The sequence below is a fragment of the Rosa rugosa genome, chromosome 1 (genome assembly GCF_958449725.1).
Source record: "Rosa rugosa chromosome 1, drRosRugo1.1, whole genome shotgun sequence".
In the NCBI taxonomy this organism is placed as follows: domain Eukaryota; kingdom Viridiplantae; phylum Streptophyta; class Magnoliopsida; order Rosales; family Rosaceae; genus Rosa; species Rosa rugosa.
In genome coordinates, this window is record NC_084820.1 from 61,423,366 (window position 1) to 61,445,675 (window position 22,310).

Sequence of the window (22,310 nt, forward strand, 5' to 3'; positions counted from 1 at the left end):
ACCGAAAACGGCTTCACGCTCCGTCGGTTCCAACCCTGAATTGGGTCACCAAATTTCATCAACATGATCATCTCATCATCCTCAACAACTTTCTCAACTATGACAAAGCTCAATTTCAAGTCTATAGATCGAAATTTAACTCGGAAACCCGAAAACCCTAGATTTTCCTCTCGCCTTCGATTCTCCTTCCTCCAGCTGAATTGGAGCTAGCCACTGGTTGGGTTTGAACCAGGGAGGAGAAGGCTTCAAGATGTGGATGGTGATGCTGCCTGAGATGACTGAAAAGCCAAGAATTGGCTGGAAAACTTAAAATGAGGTCGCCAGAGTTTTTGCTCGCTGTGCTTCCTACTGCCGGAATCAAAGTATGCCGCTGCCACAGATAGGAAGAGGAAGTCAAGGCAGTTCAAATGGAAGTGGTTTCATGGCCAGAGGTGGCCGGAAATGACGCCGCGCGAGGCCAAGAAGGTTCACCGGTTCTCTCTCTCTCTCTGCGATTTTCCAAAATGGAAATCACCAAAAAGAGCAATTTCTATTTCCAAAAGCATCCAAATATGCTTTAAAGAAATTTCCAAAAATTACAAGACTGCCACTAACTTTAAACCTTTATAACTCTTTCGTTACAACTCCGATTTTAACATGCCACATGTCCACGAATTCAGTTTAACGTCATCTACAACTTTCCGGATGGAAGTTTCCTCAAAAACTAAACCGAACAAAAAGTCAACCCTTGAAACCCTAAAAAGTCCGAAATGAAGGTAAAAAATAAAGATAATTATCATTTACTGTCCAAATGATTAGTAAACGGGAAAATTTGTGTATGGGGTGTAATAAAAGTATTTCCTTTCATTTTGCATTCCAAACGCAAGAAATGAACAATTTTCCTCTCACAACGCTTACTTTCCGCAAACCAAATGAGGTCTTAGAGTAGAGGTGAGGTTCTTAATTGGGTCTCATCTTGTGCCTCAATTGGAGGGGATCACTTCGTTGGGTGAGCTCTTGGGCATTATGTTTGGGCTCTATGGTTGGCTCTTTATGGACCAGGCATGCTGGGTTTAAGAAAAAATATTCAAAATATTTTTTTTTGACTAAATACTTAAAAACTAACTTTTGATTTATAGGTACTCATTATATACTTAACTTTTCCCCATGTTTTCAATCAATTATTGCTAACTATAGTGGTTTGTTTTAATTAGACACTTATTTATATGTGATATAATAAAATAAAAATAAAATAAAATAAAAAATTTCAGCCTAGGCGCCAGCCTAATCCTCGCCTAAGCAATTAGGCTTTAGGCCCCTCCCCACTGCCAGTCTATTGCCTAGCGACTTTTTGAACATTGATTAAAGTGTAACAATCTAAACAAGCTTTGATGGGTGTTTTATAGTACTTTAAAGTATTGAAACTCCGAAACCAAAAGCCATTAGATTCTAGGCCCGCTTCGCTCTGACGTTTCAATGCTTCACTGAAGCAGTTTCAGAGTACGTTTATATTTTCGTATCCTAGATTACAAAATAACAGAATTTTTTTCTCTTCCCAAAATCCCATAGTAGTCAGACCAAAAAAAAAAAAGAAGAAAAAAAATTTCCCATAGTAGTAAACGTACGACCTATACCTATAGGAAGTAGCTCTAACTTCCACGGCGTCCCGAGAGAAAGAAAACCCAAAGCCAAACCTCCACCACACAGAAACCTTGTATAGTACTCCCCTCACATAGAACAAGGCCCAGATGTTGATTCTTCAGAGAATGGCCACCTCCTCTTCTCTCCTCTCATCCCCTCTCCTAAAGATCTCTTCTTTTCCCACCCGTTTCCTCTCCCCTCTTAAACGCTGCGTTTCGCAACCCACCACCACCGAGTTCAGGGCCTTGGCCCTTTACAGAAATGGAGTCTCCACCTCCGCCGCCGCTGTGGCCACCACAGAGTCTCAGGTTTCGACCCAACACGACAAATTGAAGGAGAAGACTGATAAGCTTGACAAACTTGTGCTTCCTTCCAATGAGTCCTCTGAGAAACTCCTCAGAATTCGCCACACGGTATTGCAATTCGCTCTGGGTTTTCGGGTTTATGGTGTTGTTGAGTTTGCTCTATTGATTTGAGCTGTTGGGTTAGCTGGACTTTCTGAATTCTAGTTTGCTTAGAAACCAAGTAGCTTCCTTTGTCAAAATTTGTATGTTTTTTTTTTTTTTTTTGTTTGCGTTACAAAAATCTGTATGCTTTAGTGCCTTTGATTTCAATTCTATGCTACCAATTGTCACCTAGCTAGAATAGTTGTAATCAATGTTGGGAAGAATGAGGAAGTGAGGAAGAAGATAAAAATCATAACTTTTGGGTAATTTGATTGTTTACGACTGGAGAAAATGGGAAGACAGATGTTTTCGGTCTTTGGATGAAATGTTGGGGCAGTCTGCTATTTGTTAAAAAGTGAAAGTGAATTTTCTGAGGAATTCGGTACGGATGGTGTGTTTTTTTTTTGGTGCTATGATGGGGATTAAATAGTTTTATATGCATCACTGCAGTGTGCGCATGTTATGGCCATGGCTGTTCAGAAGCTCTTCCCAGATGCGAAAGTGACAATTGGGCCGTGGATAGAGAATGGGTTTTATTATGATTTTGATATGGAGCCTTTGACAGACAAAGAGTTGAAGAGAATCAAGAAGGAGATGGTAAGCCAATTTATGTATCCGGACTATCTTCTTTTATCAATGTTTTTGGAACCATCTAAGCATTGCAAACTGTTCATCAGCCTCTGTATGCCATCTGTAGGATCGCATCATTGGTAGAAATTTACCACTTGTAAGAGAAGAAGTTTCAAGAGAGGAAGCTCAGCGAAGAATAAGTGCTCTCAACGAACCATACAAACTTGAAATTTTGGATGGTATTAAGGAAGATCCCATTACCATCTACCACATTGGTAAGGGTTGTCCTAGTTTTGAGTCTCACTGTAGAATGACATGTTGTGATTTAATTACAGGAACTTTGTATAAATGATTCCTAGTAAAGAAAACGAAAGATCAGCTATTTTCTTGAGCTTTACATACACGTATAACAATAGCAGGCAGACACTTTATAGTGAGATTCAGTTTTCTCTGATGTGATGTTTAAGTTGGCTTTTAGTTTCTTTCCTTGATGGACATATGTATTGAATTGGATGCATCTCCATGACATGTGCAGTTAGATTACAGTGGTTTATATTATACTAAGTTCTTCTCAGGTAATGAATGGTGGGATCTATGTGCGGGGCCTCATGTGGAATATACTGGAAAAATTAACAGAAAAGCTGTCGAACTTGAGTCTATTGCTGGTGCTTACTGGAGAGGTGATGAAAAGAAACCGATGTTGCAGAGGATCTATGGCACTGCATGGGAGAACGAAGAACAATTGCAGGCATACCTTCATTTCAAGGAGGAGGCTAAACGCCGAGATCACAGGCGCCTTGGTCAAGTTCTTGATCTGTTTTCTATACAGGTGCTCAGAGTGAATAGCACTGGTGCTCTTCATGCTATTTACGCTGATTTATCAGTTAGAACTCCATATTTTCAATTATTTGGTATGAGGATTCTTGCATTGAACATTTTAGTTTGAGTTTCTACAGAATGATGCTGGCGGGGGTTTAGTGTTCTGGCATCCAAAGGGTGCTATTGTGAGGAATGTAATAGAAGATTTGTGGAAAAAGACACACATAGAGCGTGGTTATGATCTGCTATATACTCCACATGTTGCAAAGGCAGATCTTTGGCAGATAAGTGGTCATCTGGATTATTACAGAGAGAATATGTACAATCAGATGGATGTTGAAGATGAACTTTATCAACTTCGACCAATGAACTGCCCTTATCATATCTTGATTTACAAAAGGAGGCGTCACTCTTATAATGACTTTCCTATTAGAGTTGCTGAGTTGGGAACTGTATATAGATATGAATTATCTGGAAGCTTACATGGCCTTTTCCGTGTAAGAGGTTTTACTCAGGTATGGTATAATATCTTGTTGCAACCTGTTCAGTTTTCTAGGCACAGAAGAAAAAGAAAAAAGTCGGTCATACTTCTGAGCGTTACAAATTTTTGTTTTAAATTGTCCAATCTTTTTTATTAGAGAGACTGAAGTCCTTTAATATTGAAGGAGTTAATCTTTGTTAATTTTACAAATAGGTTTATGGCTGTTGCTTAAAGCACTTGATGTTCATTGCTAGTACATAGCTACATACCACTTTATAACCGCGTTTCTTAACATCCCATCCTCTTTTTTTCCCGGAGCTATGAAGTGTTCTCCGTTTAACCTCACGATCTTTTTTCAGGATGATGCACACATATTTTGTCTAGAAGATCAGATCAAAGATGAAATCAGGGGTGTTCTAGATCTTACGGAAGAGTTATTATTGAAATTTGGCTTCAGCAAATATGAAGTTAATCTCTCGACGAGGCCAGAGAAGTCTGTTGGAGACGATGATATATGGGTGAAAGCAACATCTGCCCTTAGAGATGCCTTGGAGGATAAGGGTTGGAGCTATCAAATTGATGATGGCGGTGGTGCTTTTTATGGCCCAAAGATTGATCTTAAGATTGAGGATGCTCTTGGAAGGAAGTGGCAGTGCTCAACTATACAGGCAAGTCCTGAACATAATGAATTTGTCCAACAGACTTTGTTCTGATCTCACTCCCTCCCTCCCTCTAAATATGTATCTACCAATTGTACAGGTTGACTTTAACCTACCACAGCGATTTGACATAACATATGTTGACTCAAATTCGGAAAAGAAGCGGCCTATCATGATTCATAGAGCTGTTCTTGGGTCCTTGGAGAGGTTCTTTGGAGTCCTTATAGAGCATTATGCTGGGGATTTTCCATTATGGCTTTCTCCAGTGCAAGCTCATGTTTTACCAGTGACAGACACTCAGGTATTCAAAGCAGTTTCATTTAATATTTAAAAACATTAAGAAGCCTTCCACACAGTCTATAAGGAATTGAGGACCTGCATTTTGGTTTCTCATGAAATTTTGATGGCTCAACTTCCATTTATCGTTTGAATCCATCTCATGAGCGATGATTGTCCATGCTATGACTTCTAAACTTCTATTCTTGTTCAATATAAGATTGTTTAGTTGCCCCACACTTTCAAAATGATGGATTCATTTAATTATTTTAGAAGGAGAACCATTGCTATTTTTTTTCCCCTTTGATTTAATTATTTAGTAATTGAGGCAAATCAGACAATTATCTTTGCACTAAAGCAAAAATATTAAATTTCTGTACAGCTCGATTACTGCAAAGAGCTGACCAACAAACTGAAAGCAAATGGTATTCGGGGTGAACTTTGCCACGGCGAACGACTGCCAAAACTGATTAGGAATTCAGAGATGCTCAAAATTCCATTAATGGCTGTTGTTGGTGCCAAGGAAGTTGAATCTGGAACTGTTACAGTAAGATCCAGGTCTGGTGAGGATCCTGGGACCATGACGATTGACGATTTTGTCAGCAGAATCAAGTTAGCCATTGAAAGCAGAACATCATTTTGAAAGTAGAGGCAGTTTTGTTACATTTGTAGGTTTCTATACCATAGCGACATTGTATCCCATATATTGTTTAGCGAGTGCAGATATGGATTTTCATTGCACTAGAGGTTGATTTTGGTCTCACTTCAAAAGGGCTATAGGCTGCACTCTTGTATTTGTATATGCTTCTTGGATAGTTCTATTAAACAATTTTTTTTTTTTGTTTTAAATTTTCATGCTCTCTGTACTTAGTATTGATAATGGAAGTTTCTTGAACATGGTCTCATTTCGGATGTGTTTAGCTTTTAGTATGAAACCCAGCAGAGGCCCAAGCGTGGGCGTTTGAAGGGACGGGTTGGCGGTGCTGCGGTTGTTTTGGGGTTTGATAAGGGATTTGAATTCCTCAACGGATCAATGGGGCTCTAGCACCTCTGAATCCCACAAGCTAGGGTTTGGGCCTCCATCAAGCTAGGGTTTCAGTTTGGATCCGAGAATATGGAATCCAGGGGAATCCGGCAAATTTTGGGTTTGGGCCTGGGCTCTAGGCTGGATTTGGTCTCTCATTTTTGTTAGGGTTCCTATTTACCTATTAGTTGCTGTGTTAGTTACATGTGGAATATATTGGGTCGGTCATATCACCGGCTACTTTTATGGAAAATTGCCTTATCATGTTCGATTATTACCAATAACCGTATACCATTGGTAATATAGATGGAAGATTGCCATTCATTTGGCATAAGGTGCACGTGGAGAATGCTTCGGTGGTCATATCACCGGTTACATGGATGATAGATTGCCCTCTCATGGTCAGTCATACCATCAGTAACTTTCTTCATAGCTCGGCTTCTATCCGGTGCTTAATTACATGCGTTTTTGCGTTCATTTGTGTTATTTCTAGATTTATTTTCCGATGTCTTGTTGCATCCTGTCTAAATTTTTTCTTTCAATTTCAATTTGATGTAGTTTATATATCTCTTAGTTGTAATCTTTTTTGTTACTAACAGAGCTGTCATTTCTTTCAAAATCTTTGACCAACGTGATGTTTGAAGAACGAGTTTAATTCCCAACCTCATATTTGTTTTCTTTGGTCGGTTAATTTCCAAACACACCAGGTGCATGTAACCTAACATTGTTTCCAAATGTCAAAACTCTTTTGAGCACTCAGATTTCTAATCAGAATATCCATTTTCCGTGTTAATGTGAAGTTTTCTAATATACATTCACACTGAATGTAATGATAACATGTAAATTAATAGGGTGTTTGTGTTGAATGTCAATAAGCTTAATCCAAACACGTAGTTTCTTATAACACAGATATCCAACCACGTACTTTCCTGTACATGTGAATGGTTGGAAGGTAAATTAAGTGACCACGTAGCACAAAATTGTAGCGTAATTTGGATCCAATAGAGAAGATAAATAAGTACCAAAACACAAGGACCTCAGATTAGTTCACTTAAAATTAGGTTATAGATTTTGTGGCATTCAGCTTCCTTGTTTTACTATAAAATGAACCCTCAAGTTAGAAAACATCCATTGAACATGCAATCTCAAACTAGAAGTTGTAACATAGAAGAAGTCTGAAATGGGTTCAAAATCTTTCCTTGGAACTTGTTTTTTATTCTTGGTAGCGTTCTCCTTAAAAACCAATGCTGCAGATTTTGATATCAAGAAATATGGAGCCAAGGCGGATGGCAGGACAGATGACAGCCAGGTAATGATTTTTTTCTACTCGTTTCGAAACTTTGCGTGGTACTCTTCTCTTATTGTGATTGTTAGCTTATACCATATCGTTAATATAGTAATGTACAAACAATCTGACTACATAACATATGCATTATGATCTCAGGCCATCAATAATGCATGGAGAGACGCATGTGCAGCCGCGACTCCAAGCACGGTTGTGATAGCGAAGGGTAAATATTTGGTTGGTCCGGTCAGGTTTGGAGGACCCTGCAAGGCAGCGGTTAGCATTAGGGTTGAAGGAACCCTACAGGCTCCGGCTGAACCTGAAAAGCTCAAATCCCAGGATGGGTGGGTCGTTTTCCAAAATGTCGATAAGTTATCTGTGTTCGGAGGGGGCACTTTTGACGGCCAAGGAAAACTAGCTTGGTCCAAAAATAATTGTGCCAAAACTGGAAAGTGCAATTCACTTCCTATCGTAAGTCTTATGTACCCATTTACAATCAATTTGAAGCTTAACTATTTGTTTCTAACAAGTAATATACTAACATACATACTGCCCGTTGCTTTGTGTATACAGAATATACGATTGACTGGGGTTACCAATTCACACATTCAACACATAACATCGTTGAACAGCAAGTTGTTTCACATGAACGTCATCAACTGCAAACACCTGACCCTCGAACACATCACCATCGATGCACCTCAAGAAAGTCTAAACACAGATGGAATCCATATTGGTCGGTCCTCAAATATCAATGTTACCAATGCAAACATCAAAACTGGGGATGATTGTGTCTCTATCGGTGACGGAAGCCAGCAAATAAATGTCGAGAAGGTGATATGCGGCCCTGGCCATGGCATTAGTATCGGTAGCCTAGGAAGGTACGTACTGACTGAAATAAAAAGATTCATGTCACAAAATTAATCCTCGGTTTGGTACTGATTTATGTGTCACTTAACTTTCGATGTCTACAGATATCACAACGAGCAACCTGTTGAGGGAGTCACTGTGAGAAACTGCACCATTTCGAATACCTCAAATGGTGTTAGGATTAAAACCTGGCCAGCTTCTCCAAATGGTGTGGCCTCAAATTTGCATTTTGAGGACATTATTATGAACAACGTCAAAACCACCCCTGTGCTTATAGACCAAGGATATTGCCCATATGGTCAATGTCAAGCAAGGTTACCATCTAAAGTCAAGATAACCAATGTGAGCTTCAAGAACATTAGGGGCACATCTCAAGACCCTGTGGCTGTGAAGCTCGTTTGCAGCAAAGGGATACCGTGCCAGAATGTTCAAGTTGCTGACATCAACTTGACATATAATGGGAACAAAGGAACTGCTACATCCGAATGTGCCAACGTGAAGCCTACTGTGTCAGGAAAAGTTAATCCACAAGTTTGTGCAAAGAACGTTGCTTAAGTAAGGTGATAACTGAGTCTCGAGGATTGCGATGATTAGCGCAATCGGTTACTCCCAAAGTGAAAGACAATTTAAGCTATAGGAACATAAATTAGATTGATCGATAATAATTTTGCAGGCGTCCCCCCCATGGTTTATTATTGATGGTGGGTGGTGAAAATCAACTACATATATTAATTATATTTTTATATGCATCAGTAGTGTATTGCTTTCTTTAAATTGGGATTTTATGTGTTTAAATCGATGAATTAACAATTTTTATTCATAGTAAACGTACAGAAGAAAGAGCAGTGGATGCAGTACTAGTTTGTTCTAATGATTGTGCTTGCATTGCATGTTTAATTAGGTTCTCGTTTCCATTCTCTTTGACTTTTATTATTCCTCATGCTTTAGCGATTTGAGTAACAATATGACTAGGGTAGTTTAACCGTTTCCCAAATACTTACTTCCGCAAGTATTGTTGTACAGGAAGAGAGGAACATCAGAAAGTTTTGCCTTGAGATCAAGAAAGTACTTGAATTCTCTTCGCCAAGGAAAGTAACGAGCTAACAAGCTAGTCATGGCCATTCACATTTAATGACAGCAAAAAAGTTTGAAAAGAATTTTAAAATAGCAAACCCAAATGACATTTCGTTGCCTAATGTCCAATGCAATGGATAATTATACATTTATATATGTTGATTCATCGTCTAAATGACTCGAGTCAAGAACAAGTGAATATAGCCATACTCCTTCCAAATTTTGGCGTATGTTATTTGATCCAACTCTGGATTTGTCATTCCTCACTTCAAAGTTTCAATCTTATTATATTTTGAGCTACTATTATTGTAAAATAGTATGCATACACGAAACAACATCGAAAAACATTTATGTTAATAGTTGGCCGGAAAACTCTATGCACTATTTTTTTTTACCCTGTCTTTATTATGATTATTAGTCGTTTACTTTTTCTCGCTTTAGATATGGCCAAACAAGAGAAAGGACAATGCATGTTTTTCAATGCCAAAGAGCCAGCTTTGCTCTTAGCTAATTAAAATAAAGAAGTTCCCACCACCTATCAATGCTTATTCAGGGAATGGTTCAAATGACCAGATGAACAGTAATTACTTAATTAGATGATAATCATTCCTATGCATACATTTTAAGCTAATTTGCAAAGTTTGATATCGGCTAATGTTCTTTTATAAAAGAACAATTATATTTATGTATCCATTATATCATTCAGTGACACAGCCGGGATTCAAGCTCTAACCTTTGTATAAGGCAAAAAATATATACTTACTAGGCAGTAGGCACTACCGCACTAGTACACTTCTATGACATCACAGTTTCTTGATCCACCCAACAAGACTCCCGCCATTTGATTCGGTGAAATCTCAACCTTCAAATAATCACAGTTGGCCCTCACCAGCTTCCTCTCCAAATCCTTGTCACTGTCGCCTAACCTGACAATAGCATCTGCTCTGACGCCGAACCCCACAACTTTGTTTCTCCACTCCTCGAGCATGGCCGCTGCCTCCATCCAATCCCCAACATACACTGATGAGATTGCGAGATTCGCCTGCAGCATTGATTCGTTCTTGGGACTTTGATACAAGGATTCCTTTAAAGCTATCTTCGACGAAGTTAGAAACAGCTTGTGATAGAAAACCGAAACTTCAATGGCGTCATAGTAGACGATCTTGTCCTTGTAAGGGTTTCTAGCAAGTAAAGTGATGTTCCAATTGGCAGTGATGAAGGAGGAGAAGACTAGAAACGGAGAGACTGAAAGAGAGTTGATCTGAAACTCTAGGGTTTGATCAGGTAAATTCATAAGTACTATTGGAACCAGTATCATAAGCACGATTGCCATGATTGCCAGCAGTAAAAAAAGAAGTACTACGCAATCTCTAAGAGTTGGTGAGCTGGCGGAGTCCTTGGTGTTGGTGGCGGGTCTCATGGTGGCTGTGGGGGTGTTGTTCGCTGCTTCTCTCATATTTGTGATCGGACTAGGGTTTTCCTAAGAGTTATAAACTGATGACTCACTGCAGGGGTCTCACGCACGTAGAAAAGAAATCCTTTAAATCAGGGGTTTTTATTATAGATCGAATCTTGTCTTATAATTTTACTTTCCCTTTTGATGCCACAATTATTTCCACCCCTTTTTCTGGTGGAAATCGATCTCGCTTAGAGATACGGTATACCGATCATATGAATTATTGTTTGATATGAAACTAGTGTATATTCGAAGTATATGGGTTGTTAGTTTTCTATTCTGACGTGGTTGTTAAACTCATGTGCTTTTTGAATCAAACTCAAATTCATAGGGCGGGTGTCAATATATTCATCTAAAGTCAGAATAGGCCGTTACATACCCTTTCGCTGCCATCTAGGACAAGATAGTGGTAGTATCCATAATGGTACATAGAAATAGACCCACTCATAGACATGTCATGTTTACGTACATAGCAGAGATCCAGCTCATTTGATACTATTCCAAAGGCACTAGAGATACATAGAGTGCACAAACGTGCATTAGCTTCCTAAAAGGACATTATTGTAAAAAACTACACTAAAACATAACTAATGGACTAGGGCAAAACCCCAGCCCAAAACTAGAAGCCCAAGAGGGCATCCACCAAAGAAAATCCACGCAAGCCCATCAATCTTGGTTTGGGTCAGTCCACCATCGTCATTCCCTCCTCCTGCTGTACGCACCAGTTCGGCCATGCTCCGTTGACCCATGACCTGCATCACCACGCCCTGCATTGCCATAGTCCACGCCGCCATGACCACTCACTGTCTACGACCCAAACTGGCACGAGCAATGCCACCACAAGCCTGTGCCACCACAACAAAACCCATCCCTGATCCAGATCCTCACATCCCACACCGCCATCAATACGACGCCTTCAACCAAGAACCATCAGCAGAGAGCGATCGCCAGACCTGCACCTCATAACCACCACCTCGCACCAACCTAACCGGAAAATCAATTGATCCCGTGCGAAACCTCTCTTGATGAAGCCCCAAGAGTCAATTAGGTTAAACTCATGTGCTTAATCCCAGATCGACGAATGAAATAAAAAACAGAATATTCACACACCGAGTAACAATGCATGATAAATACCATAAACATTGCACATGGTGTATGTGATCTACAAGATAATTTCTCAATGAAATTGAGTTAAGAAGAGACAATGATGGAGCTATGGTAGCTGGAATTTTTTCTCTCTTTCAGTATATATGTATATTATGTGTAAGTACAAGTTTTGTACATGTTTATGTTGGCATTCCCATTCAAAGCAAGTGAAGTGTATCATGTTGTTTCATCACTGAAGAAGTTGAAAAAGTGCCTCAAAACTCATCTCAGATATATCTCAGGTAAATGCATTTCATGTGTTTGCATATGCATTGAGATTGCAAATTGTGTTGCAATCCCTGAGTCTGTTCGTGGTTTTAGGTCGTCCTTCTTTGGAAAGTAATTTTCCGTATTTAAATGTGGCTTAGAAACGATCTTTTCCAGCTGGTTAATTAGTATTGTTTAAGAGAATCAATTTTAATTGATTTAGGATCTTTTTTAACTAATTGAAAATCTTTTCTAAAAAGATTATTTCCTAATAGAAGTCAATTACGTTAGAAACATTGATTAATGAGGTGTCTTTTCCTCCATATAATTCTGAAAAACTTGGTCAAGCCAGGGAGAAGTCAGTGATACAAGAAGTTTAAAGATCGTGGTCAGCACCTTCGATTCCTTTCAAGTGAAGAATATATAAGAGGTTTGAGTCAAACGTATCATCTAGAAATTTTAGTGATTGTAGCCGTGGTTAGAGCTATTTTTGTTTGTAAAGAAACTCATTCTTCACTATTTGCAAACCTTGAGAAGCCCACTATCGGGTAGCAGAACTTTTGATGGGCAAGGACAAAAAGCTTGGAAAGACAACGATTGCAATAAAAATTCATAGTGTACATCTATTGCCGTAGTAAGATAATATAACCCTTTACTTTTTTTAAGGGTTTTTGTCCATTTACCCTATTTCTAGGGATTTTTTTCCCACTTAGCCCATTCCGTTTTTTTAATTGCCTCTTACCCAAAACACTCTAAGGATGTCTTCCCTAATACCCTATTAAGATTTTTTTTTAATACCATTTTACTCTCACCCCTTTGTTACTGAGAGAGAGAGAGAGAGAGAGAGACCATAGGAGACTTCGCCGAATTTCGGTCACCGACCGCCGGATTCCGGTCACCAGCCGCCGCCCATCAAATTTTTCGGAAAACCTAGCCGGAGATCTCCAAAGAGGTCGTCGGAGATTTCATAGGTCGCCGGAAAGGTTTATTGCCCCAATAGATGTCTATTGCTTCCCATTGCCCCCCAATAGACGTCTATTGCCCCCTAATTGACGTTTATTGGGGGCAATAGACGTCTATTGCCCTCCAATAGAACTTTCGGGAGCGAGAATGGGAACTAATCTTCATAAAATTAGACAAATAAAACTCTGATTAAAGAAAAAAACGAAGAGATTATATCAATTAAAAAACGTTTATTGCCCCCCAATAGACATTCAAAACTTTTTTTTTCTTTCCTTCTGTCCCGTTACTTAAAAAAAAAAAACTGATTTGGGCACCCAGAAATGATCTGGGCACCAAATTGGAGCAAACCCACTAGAAATCAGGTCGGATCTTGGGTGCAGGCATGCAGCTGAGGGATCCCTGTCGTCGTCATTATCGGAGAGACCGGTTCCCTTTGAAACAAGGCCGCGTGGTGGGCCAGGTTCGCGCCGGCGCTGTCTCCGGCTACGAAGATCCGGATATGTCACGCCACTATCTGAGCTGGGTGCTCCGTTCATGGCTTAAACGATAAGGTCCTGTTCTCGGGATCCGACCGGACGGACCAGCCGGCAAGCCTCTACGCAGCGACGAAGAAAGCCGGCGAGGCCCACACAATCGACGGCAGATGATTGGCCGATTTACATGCCTCGAGAAGAGTAACGAGGCCGGCGATGTTGCTGTGGACTAAGCAGGGGTTCTCCATGACGTACCGGACTTCGGCCTGAGCGGCCAGGTGCATGTCTTCGGGCCGTCGCCGGTGAGAGCGTCGTCAACGAGGAGTGGAGCGACGGGAAGAGAGAGAGAGAGAGAGAGAATCGTCTGGAGAGAGAGAGCGGCGTGGACTGTAATTCTTTAATTGGATTGGGGGCAAAATGGTCATTTGCTGATAAATTGTGTATGTAGAAACAAAAATCTGTTGTTGGGGTAAGTGAGATAACTTTTGCTTATTTTGGTGCTTTGGGTCAAAGACCCTATTTTTTTAATAAATTATATTTTGCGTTTATTTATTTTAGCTAAGTCTGATTACATTATTAACAACTCTTTATATGTCGTACTGCTTTCTCAATATGTGCAGAATCTGAGGTTCAACTTCGTCAAACATTCATTAGTTAAGGATGTCGATCACTTCACTTAACATCAAGAACTTTCACGTCGATGTTTAAATGTGTGAGTAACTTACATTCCAACATTTCACCGTCAGTTGACCAAGAGATAGCATTAACACAGATGAAATACATATTGGGTGTTCAATCGAGATAGCATGCATGAACCTCGCACAACTACAAAACTAAAACCCTAGAGCCAAATCCCAAACGAGATCTAGTTTGAAATTATTATTCATGTTAAAAAAAAAAGATTTAATGCAGTTTGTAATATAATCATGCTTTCTTTAATTAGCACGTCTCTTTGGTGATCGATTACCAATAATAGAATATAAGTTGAACGGCTCTCACGGCCTCATACAAATATAACAAGAAGGATTGTGTGGCTGGATAATTTTATGGTGTTAAAATTCCCAACTTGACTATAAAATGGCCTCAAAACCGTAGTGGAGTTTCATCATCGTTTCAAAACGATAAAGAAGAATAAAACTTGTGAAAACATCAACATGACTCTCAAACTTGTCATGGTTACGTTTTCATTACTTTTGTTCTTATCCTTGACATCCTCGACATCTGGAAGGAGAGAGCTTCTAGCCGATGGTGGTGAATTTGACGTGACCAATGCGAAATATGGTGCAAAGCCCAATTCTGATATTACTGAGGTAATTATTAAACATAATTTGCAAATGCAATTAAGCTCTACACCATTAAATTGTTGTATTTCATTTTTCTTTGTATTTAGGCTTTAGCAAATGCTTGGAAAGATGCCTGTGCATCAACATCGGCAAGTAAAGTTATTGTTCCAAAAGGGACATTCAAAGTAAAAGAAGCAAGTTTCAAAGGTCCTTGCAAGGCTCCTATTGAGGTTCAGGTCCAAGGCACATTACAGGCGCCAGAAGACGCAAGCCAATTATCGAAACAAGATACTTGGATCGAGTTTTTATACCTTAACGACTTCACGCTATCGGGTGGTGGAACCTTTGATGGCCAAGGACAAAAAACTTGGAAAGCCATTGATCCAAAAAACGCAAAGGCTGGCACCATTGTAAGCTAGCATTATCCTGCACTTCTTCTTTCTTTTTTTTTATCGTATTCCAAGGTAATGGATTTTGGCTAGTTCAATACGCGTTATTAATTGATCTCTCTTTATTTGTCGTACTGCTTTCTTAATACGTGCAGAATATCAGGTTCCACGCCGTCAAGAAGTCATTAGTCAAGGATATAACTTCACTTAATAGCAAGAACTTCCACATCAACGTAATAAGTTGCGAGCAACTTACGTTCGATCATGTCACCGTCACTGCACCTGGAGATAGCCCTAACACAGATGGAATACATATCGCGCGCTCAACCGGGGTCAACGTTACTGATACAAATATCGGAACCGGAGATGATTGCATTTCAATTGGTGATGGTACCAAGCAACTTACCATAACTAAGGTTACTTGTGGACCAGGCCATGGAATAAGCGTTGGAAGTCTTGGAAGGTACGACAAAGAAGACCCTGTGGAAGGAATCAATGTTAAGAACTGTACCCTCAGTAAAACGACTAATGGTGTTAGAATCAAGACATGGGCTAAAAATCCTCAAGCTAGCACTTGCTCAGAAATTCACTTTGAGGATATCATCATGAATGATGTTCAAAACCCAATCGTCGTAGATCAAGAATACTGCCCATGGAATCAATGTGATAAACAGGTACTCTCCATACAACATGCATCTTAATTACTAGCTAGCTAGATAATCAACCAGTCATTTTTTCTACTTAATCTTAAAGGAAGTATAAATTAGATAACTCCATAGTCAAGGTTTTTTTTTGCACGAACCACATCTTTTACCTACGGTTGATCAACCAGAAGAAGCCTTCTACCTACGTGATGAGGGTTCGCGAGAGCGAAAATGAGGGTTTGAACTAGTCTAACAATTACATTTTACCAATAAACTCTTATGTCATGATAGCTTTTTAGGTTTTTGGAATATGATACTTGTCTAACAACAACAGAAAATCAGGATAATATTAGAGTCTAGCTATGACTAAACTTTATTCATGACGTAATTAATACTATGCGAATTTAATTAGTAGTGTTTCTTGTTTAAAGGCTTCATCGAAAATCAAGATCAGCAATGTGAGTTTCAAGAACATTAGAGGGACGACTTCCACTCCGTTGGGCGTGAAGATTGTATGCGCCAAGGGCTTACCATGTGAGAAGGTGGAGATGACTGGCATTGATCTCAAATTCACCGGCACAGGTGCACTCACGTCTCAATGTACGAATGTCAAACCCACAATTGCTAATGTGGCACAGCCTCTTGCTTGTGCTACCGATGCTCCTGTACCGGCTGGACCAGCTGAGAAGTCTAATGACTAAAACTGATCCAAATTGATTAGTTTTTACTTATATATGGGATATATTACTGGAAAAAATTGATAAATTGTAGAAAAATAATAAGTGAGATCATTGTCACCTCTCAATGACGGCAATAAATTGGTTGTGAAGCTAGATCAAATAATATAAGATGTTTTACATATATCTCCATCAGGGCGGTCCTGACATTGTAGAGGTCTGAGGCGAATAAATAAAATGTGGCCTCATGAATAGTGTTCGATCAACCAAATTTGTTTTATTCAATAATAAAATTTAATTTTCATATAGTATTTTGTTACATCTATATTTGTTTTCTTAAATTATAAGGGGTAAAATAAATTAAACTCATATACATTAGCAAGAAAGAAAAGGAATTAAAGGTGATTATACCAAAAGAAACCAAAAAAATAAAAAATAAAAGAGTAGTAAGGTAAACCAGAAAAAAGAATAAAAAAAAGGGAAAATGCTCATTTACCCAATTTTAGCTTAAAATGTGCCCACTTGCCCGACTAAGAGTTTTTAAACCCCATTTACCCAAAACACTCTAAGGGATTATTTCCCCTTTACCCAATTAATTCTTTTTATTAATTTTTGGGACTTTTTTGCCCTCTCCTTCAATCTCTCTACTCTCAGTTTCTCTCTCTCTCTCTCTCCCCCTCACCGATTTCTCTCTCCTCCCCCCTCACCGATTTCTCTATCTCTCTCTCTCTCTCCAGAAGACGTCGGATCTCTCTCTCCCTCCCTCCATCCCTCCGGCAGGTCGCCCACGACGCCTGCTCTAGCCATCGCCGCGCCGAAACTCGTCGTCGTGCTCTCCGCTGCCAGGCTCGACGCCAAGCCGACGGTCCTCGTCGCTGAGAAGCTCGGCGAGGCCGGGGTTGACCTTCTGAAGGAATCGACGACGGACTGAAAATGGCTATATGCTATTGTGCAGTCATAACCATAAAAGTTGTAACATTAGTGCCCCCCAGTAGACTTTGTATTGGGGGCCAATGATGACTGCTTTATTTATTGACGGACTGAAAACTGCTATTCCAAAGTAAATGTAGTGTTAAATTGCAGTAGTTGATAAATGAAAAAAATTGTGTTGTTTGTGTCAGTCTAGTGGGGGGCAGTAGACAGAATATTGACCCTCATAATGTGGGTTTTTAGACATTATCTGTTGTTTTGAGTGTGAATAACTTGTATAATCTGCGAAACATAGGAAGCGGTGTAATGTTTGATGATCTATTGGGGGGCAGTAGACACATTAGTGCCACCCAATAATGTCTTTCTTAGGAGACAGTAATCATCTCTTGTTGATTTGTTTGTGATAAAGTGCAATACACTGTGAATCCTTGAAACTGGTGCAAGTTTTAATGGTTTAGTGGGGGGCAGTAGACACATTACTGCCCCCAAATAATGTCTTCATACGAAGTCAGAACCCTTCACTTAACTGGTGCAAGTTTTAATGGTTTAGTGGGAGGCAGTAGACACATTACTGCCCCCAAATAATGTCTTCATACGAAGTCAGAACCCTTCACAAAACTGGGGCAAGTTTTAATGGTTTAGTGGGGGGCAGTAATAATGGTTTAGTGGGGGGCAGTAGACACATTACTGCCCCCAAATAATGTCTTTGTGTTAAGTTTAGGGTTTAGGGGCAGCGTTAGGGGCAGTAGACACATTGCCGATGAACTGCGACGAGGACGTTGGAGTGGCTGGATCGCCGATCAATCGAACGGCGACGAGAACGTTGGATCGCCGACTGGAGCTTCATCGTCGTGTTCAGATTTGGACTGCATCTCCGGCGCGGCGATCAGAGAGAGAGAGACAGACCGGAGGTGGAGATCATGGGGAGGAGAGAGAGAGAGAGAGAGAGAGAGAGAGAGAGAGAGAGAGAGAGAGAGAGAGAGTGGAGGTGGAGATCGGGGGGAGAGAGAGAGAGTTTGGGAAGGAGAGAGAGACTGCTAAGAGATGGATGGGTTTTAATTTAATTAACAGGGGCTAAAATGTCAATAGATGTAAGATTGGGTAAATGGGGTTAAAAAACTCTTGGTGGAGTAAGTGGGCATTTTTTGGGCTAAAAATGGGTAACTGGTCACAGCCCCTAAAAAAAAAAAAAGCAAAGTGAATTGAACAAGCTCAAAAATCGAACCTGGGTGGGGTGGCTCATAAATGCAAGCTACTAGATTACCTACCAAATGAACTACAACGGCCCATCATGCAACTAGTGCGAAGAAAACTATATAACCTTTGTTGAAATCTATATTTATATATATAAAAAAAAAACTGACGGAGGCCCGCCGGAGGCCGGTGACCTGAGGCAGCCGCCTCAGTCGGCAGCCCTCAGGGCCGGCCTTGATCTCCATATATTTGTATACAAAACAAAAGAGGTAGCTCAATTTTTACATAAAATTCCCTCACTTACTCCATTTAACCTGAAAAAAAAACTGAAATTACCATTTTATTCTAACATAATTAATAAATTTATGCCATTCAATTCCATTCTCTTTTCTATCTCCAAACTCGGTTCTCCGATTCCATGGAGCAAGATCCAAGGGCTTCTATGCCGCGAGAGGCGCCGAAGGCAAACTGAAGAAATCACCGTCCCGTAAGCCGCCGACGACTCCTTACTCCTCCATGACACCACCGGCTTTAGCTCCTCCTCGGCTTCAGCCCCTTCGTTGTCGCCATTTGGCACCATGTACTCTACCAGAATTTGGATCTCCGGCTCGCCGCCTGTGGGTTTCAAAAGTTGGGTCAAACAAGGAGGTTGAAGCTGGAGTGCCGAAGGTTGAAGATGGAGAAGAGGACGACTGGGCTCCGAGGAAAGAAGATGAATATTGACCACCAATTGGCGCCGTCGTCGGCTTCGGCTCTTCGAGTTTTGTTCCAAGATTTAGTTCTTGATGTTCTATCCATGTGTTCGATCATAACTTATAGCAGCTATAGCAATAGGAATTGTAAATTGGGTTATCCAGTTTGGATTTAGAGGAGAGGGGCGAAACTTTTTCCAGTTTTTTATGGTCATAAAAACTTTTTCCAGTTTAGGTTGAAGCTCGTTAAATCTTGCTCTTGTTGTTTCATTGAGCTCGATCGATCTTAACTAACTAATATAGCTAGCTATGGCCGTTACACTAATAGATGCACAGTACTACCTATTTCTCTACTCCCTTGTATCATTTGTTGGATTTGAATGCTCTTGGTTTATTGATTTATGGGTTTTCATTATTGAGTTCACTTTTGACTGTGTCACTGTGTGTTACGGTTTGAGTGTGGCTTTGGCATTGCACAGAGGTGTTTGTTAATTTTCAGCTATATGTAAGGATAAATAGAAGCGCCACGTTCGGGCGTGAATAATTGAAATGCAAATTTATACTTATTAACAAAAATGTCTATGAATTTGTTGGAAAAACGTTACGGTACATTAATGTACCGATACATCAAGTAAACTAGTTCAATACAGAGGTAAACTAGCTCGGTACAAGGGTAGACTCACTCCATGCATAAGTAGACTAGTCTACCTTTGTTCCAAGCTAGTTTACCTCTGTATTGAATTAGTTTACTTGATGTATCAGTACATTAATGTACCGTAGACGAACCCAACTTGTTGACAAAACTCAAATGAAAAATTGAATCACAACATGTTTTTATAGCAATAGTTACAACAAATTGAAGAGTCACATGACTTCGTCTCTTTTTTCTTCTGTTAATGTCTAAAGTTCAGCGGTAGCTAAACCTTGGTTAACGCTGGTCCGATGGACGGACCGATACTTGCGATATGATCGATGCTCCCGCTACTTGTCAAGTAAAATACAAAGAGGCGTCAAAGGGAGACCGCGTTGGGCGGTCTTTTCTTCTCCGATGCCTAAGTTAGTCAATGTATTTATGTTGACAACGTAACAGTAGGTAAGTAGTAAATGTGTAATTAATGAGGAGAGAGGAGAGAACCTTTTATAGGTTGGGAAGAGGCTGACCTCTTCCTTGTTTTTGATGTGAGACTGATATGCTTCAGTTCCCAGCTTCTGGAGCTTCTGATGCTATCTTGGCGCAGCGCGTGGCGGCGCGTCAGCGATGATCTGGGGGTGAGCCGGGGCTCAGGCGGTAGCCTGCTTGGCTGTGTTTCCGTAGGTCACACAGTTGGTGGTAGTTGATACCGCTGGCGGTAGCATGAGCGTGGCTCATTCTAGCTAATTATGCTTGGCAAATGCTCATGTAAGTACAAGTCCCCCAAGTCCACAGTCAAGGAGGGCAATCTTGGTTGGGGAGTTGCCTAGCGGTTTGAAGCGTTACTTCTACTAGACTTGCAAGAGCATAATTAGCGTCAGTGCGTTGTCAACCATGGACTCACTGAGCAAACGCTTTATACCTTTTCGGGTGGGCCCCTGCTAGGCCCCCCAGGGAGTCCCCCACTCCCCGGCTAAGATTGACCTCCGTTTGGTCGGTATGTTGTTTGTTGAGGGGAGCTGCGCGGAGTAGAGGGTGTTGGGTAGCGAGCCCAATCTTTGATACCCGAGTGGCGGGGGTCAACATGCCTGATCAGGGCCGTCGTAGACTGTTGACAAGTCCCCCTGTCCCTTAGGGACGTAGCTTCTGCGACGCCGTGTGGCGGTCGTCGTAGGTTTGACTGTAACGCCGTGTGGCGGTCATTGTCAGAGTGAGCCGTCACCTCGGGAATCGCCGTTGGCGGAAGTCCCTCCACTGATAGTAAAAGGCAAGGATTGTCGCGGGGACCTGGCTGGTTGCCGTTCAGCGGACTGTCTTGCTTGCCAGATGAAATGGAGAAGTTCCGCTAGCGGTGTTGCGCTTAGCGGAGACTCTCGCTTGCAAGAAGATAGTGAGAAGTTCCGCTAGCGGAGACTCGCTTGCAACAAGATAGTGAGAAGTTCCGCTAGCTGTGTTGCGCTTAGCGGAGACTCTCGCTTGCAAGATGATAGTGAGAAGTTCCGCTAGTGGTGTTGCGCTTAGCGGAGACTCTCGCTTGACGGTTGGTGTACCTGCTTTGTGGACGGTTACTTCGGATAGACGCTTCGTTTGACGGCGCTCTACACGTGGCCATCGTTCGTTGGGTTAGCGTGTGGGATATCGTCTCCTCAGCACGCCCGCATCCTCGCCATTTAAACATGAGCACTAAACTACAGAACCCAATAAACATGACGAGACAAAGTGATAATCAGTAAACTAGAATTGAGAATGGGTGAATCACAGCATCACTAGCTTAGTTATAAATTTCTGCTGCAGAAACCATAGTTTGGTTTTTGGTGTCTAAAAGGAAAACAAAGTTTATATCAAGAACAAAAGAAGATTGATGTTCTCACCAAGATAAGAGCTTTTAGTAGGTTCCCAATTCTCTAAGAATGCCTCGTTTTGCAGCTGTACCTCAACCAAAGCAAGCTTTGGCTCAACTCTTTGAGTTTATGCCCTCCCTTTGTAGTTTACCACTAACCATTGTCGATCCCAACAAAAACCAGTACATCCAGAACATGTAAAACTCAACAAATATTATATCCCTAATTAGAAAAAGAGAAACTCTAGACTCACAGAGAGTTCTTGGTTACTATAAGCATGACAAAATTTTGATTAGAAAATACATTTGCATTTGACAGAAAATAAAAAACATTAGTTGTACCTCAAATTCGAAGCTTCATGCTAAGAAGCCAAGTTTATCCTATTTAAGCAGCTTGCGTTCATGGCACAATGAATCCGATTGAGCATTTGAACTTGTCCTATTAATTAAGTGTCAAATGCATTTGTATATAACTATTGTTCCAACAAATCATATGTATAATTTATGAAGGAACTGGGTATATAAACTTACCAAGCCAACGCAAACAAAACCAAGTGCAAATCCAAGTACTATGCACATGTAGAATGTTGAAACCCAGGTAGTTTTCTGAGATAAAAGACATGAATAAGTTGACAGCAACAAGTGTATTCAAATGTGCATA

At 40.5% G+C, this 22,310-nt stretch overlaps 3 protein-coding genes across 4 annotated transcripts; all 3 read left to right on the forward strand.

The window, feature by feature from the left end:
- Positions 1-1,653: 1,653 nt before the first annotated feature.
- LOC133725913 (threonine--tRNA ligase, chloroplastic/mitochondrial 2) lies at positions 1,654-5,776 on the forward strand. Its single transcript, XM_062153322.1, has 8 exons — positions 1,654-2,033; positions 2,517-2,663; positions 2,764-2,911; positions 3,212-3,465; positions 3,593-3,970; positions 4,296-4,604; positions 4,696-4,896; positions 5,254-5,776. The coding sequence occupies exons 1-8, from the start codon at positions 1,728-1,730 to the stop codon at positions 5,512-5,514; spliced, it is 2,004 nt and encodes a 667-aa protein (XP_062009306.1). The 5' UTR covers positions 1,654-1,727; the 3' UTR covers positions 5,515-5,776.
- Positions 5,777-7,014: 1,238 nt separating this feature from the next.
- On the forward strand, positions 7,015-9,344 carry LOC133725914 (exopolygalacturonase-like). 2 transcript variants are annotated; one of them, XM_062153324.1, is made up of 5 exons: positions 7,015-7,204; positions 7,340-7,651; positions 7,754-8,061; positions 8,155-8,610; positions 9,074-9,344. In XM_062153324.1, the coding sequence occupies exons 1-4, from the start codon at positions 7,076-7,078 to the stop codon at positions 8,603-8,605; spliced, it is 1,200 nt and encodes a 399-aa protein (XP_062009308.1). In that variant the 5' UTR covers positions 7,015-7,075; the 3' UTR covers positions 8,606-8,610; positions 9,074-9,344. The 2 variants fall into 2 exon arrangements, with proteins under 2 accessions (XP_062009308.1, XP_062009307.1); XM_062153323.1 differs by lacking the exon at positions 9,074-9,344 and having other exon boundaries at positions 8,155-8,877.
- A 5,120-nt stretch (positions 9,345-14,464) lies between these two features.
- On the forward strand, positions 14,465-16,668 carry LOC133725916 (polygalacturonase-like). Its single transcript, XM_062153325.1, has 4 exons — positions 14,465-14,679; positions 14,760-15,062; positions 15,197-15,715; positions 16,117-16,668. The coding sequence occupies exons 1-4, from the start codon at positions 14,524-14,526 to the stop codon at positions 16,384-16,386; spliced, it is 1,248 nt and encodes a 415-aa protein (XP_062009309.1). The 5' UTR covers positions 14,465-14,523; the 3' UTR covers positions 16,387-16,668.
- The last annotated feature ends 5,642 nt before the right edge of the window (positions 16,669-22,310 follow it).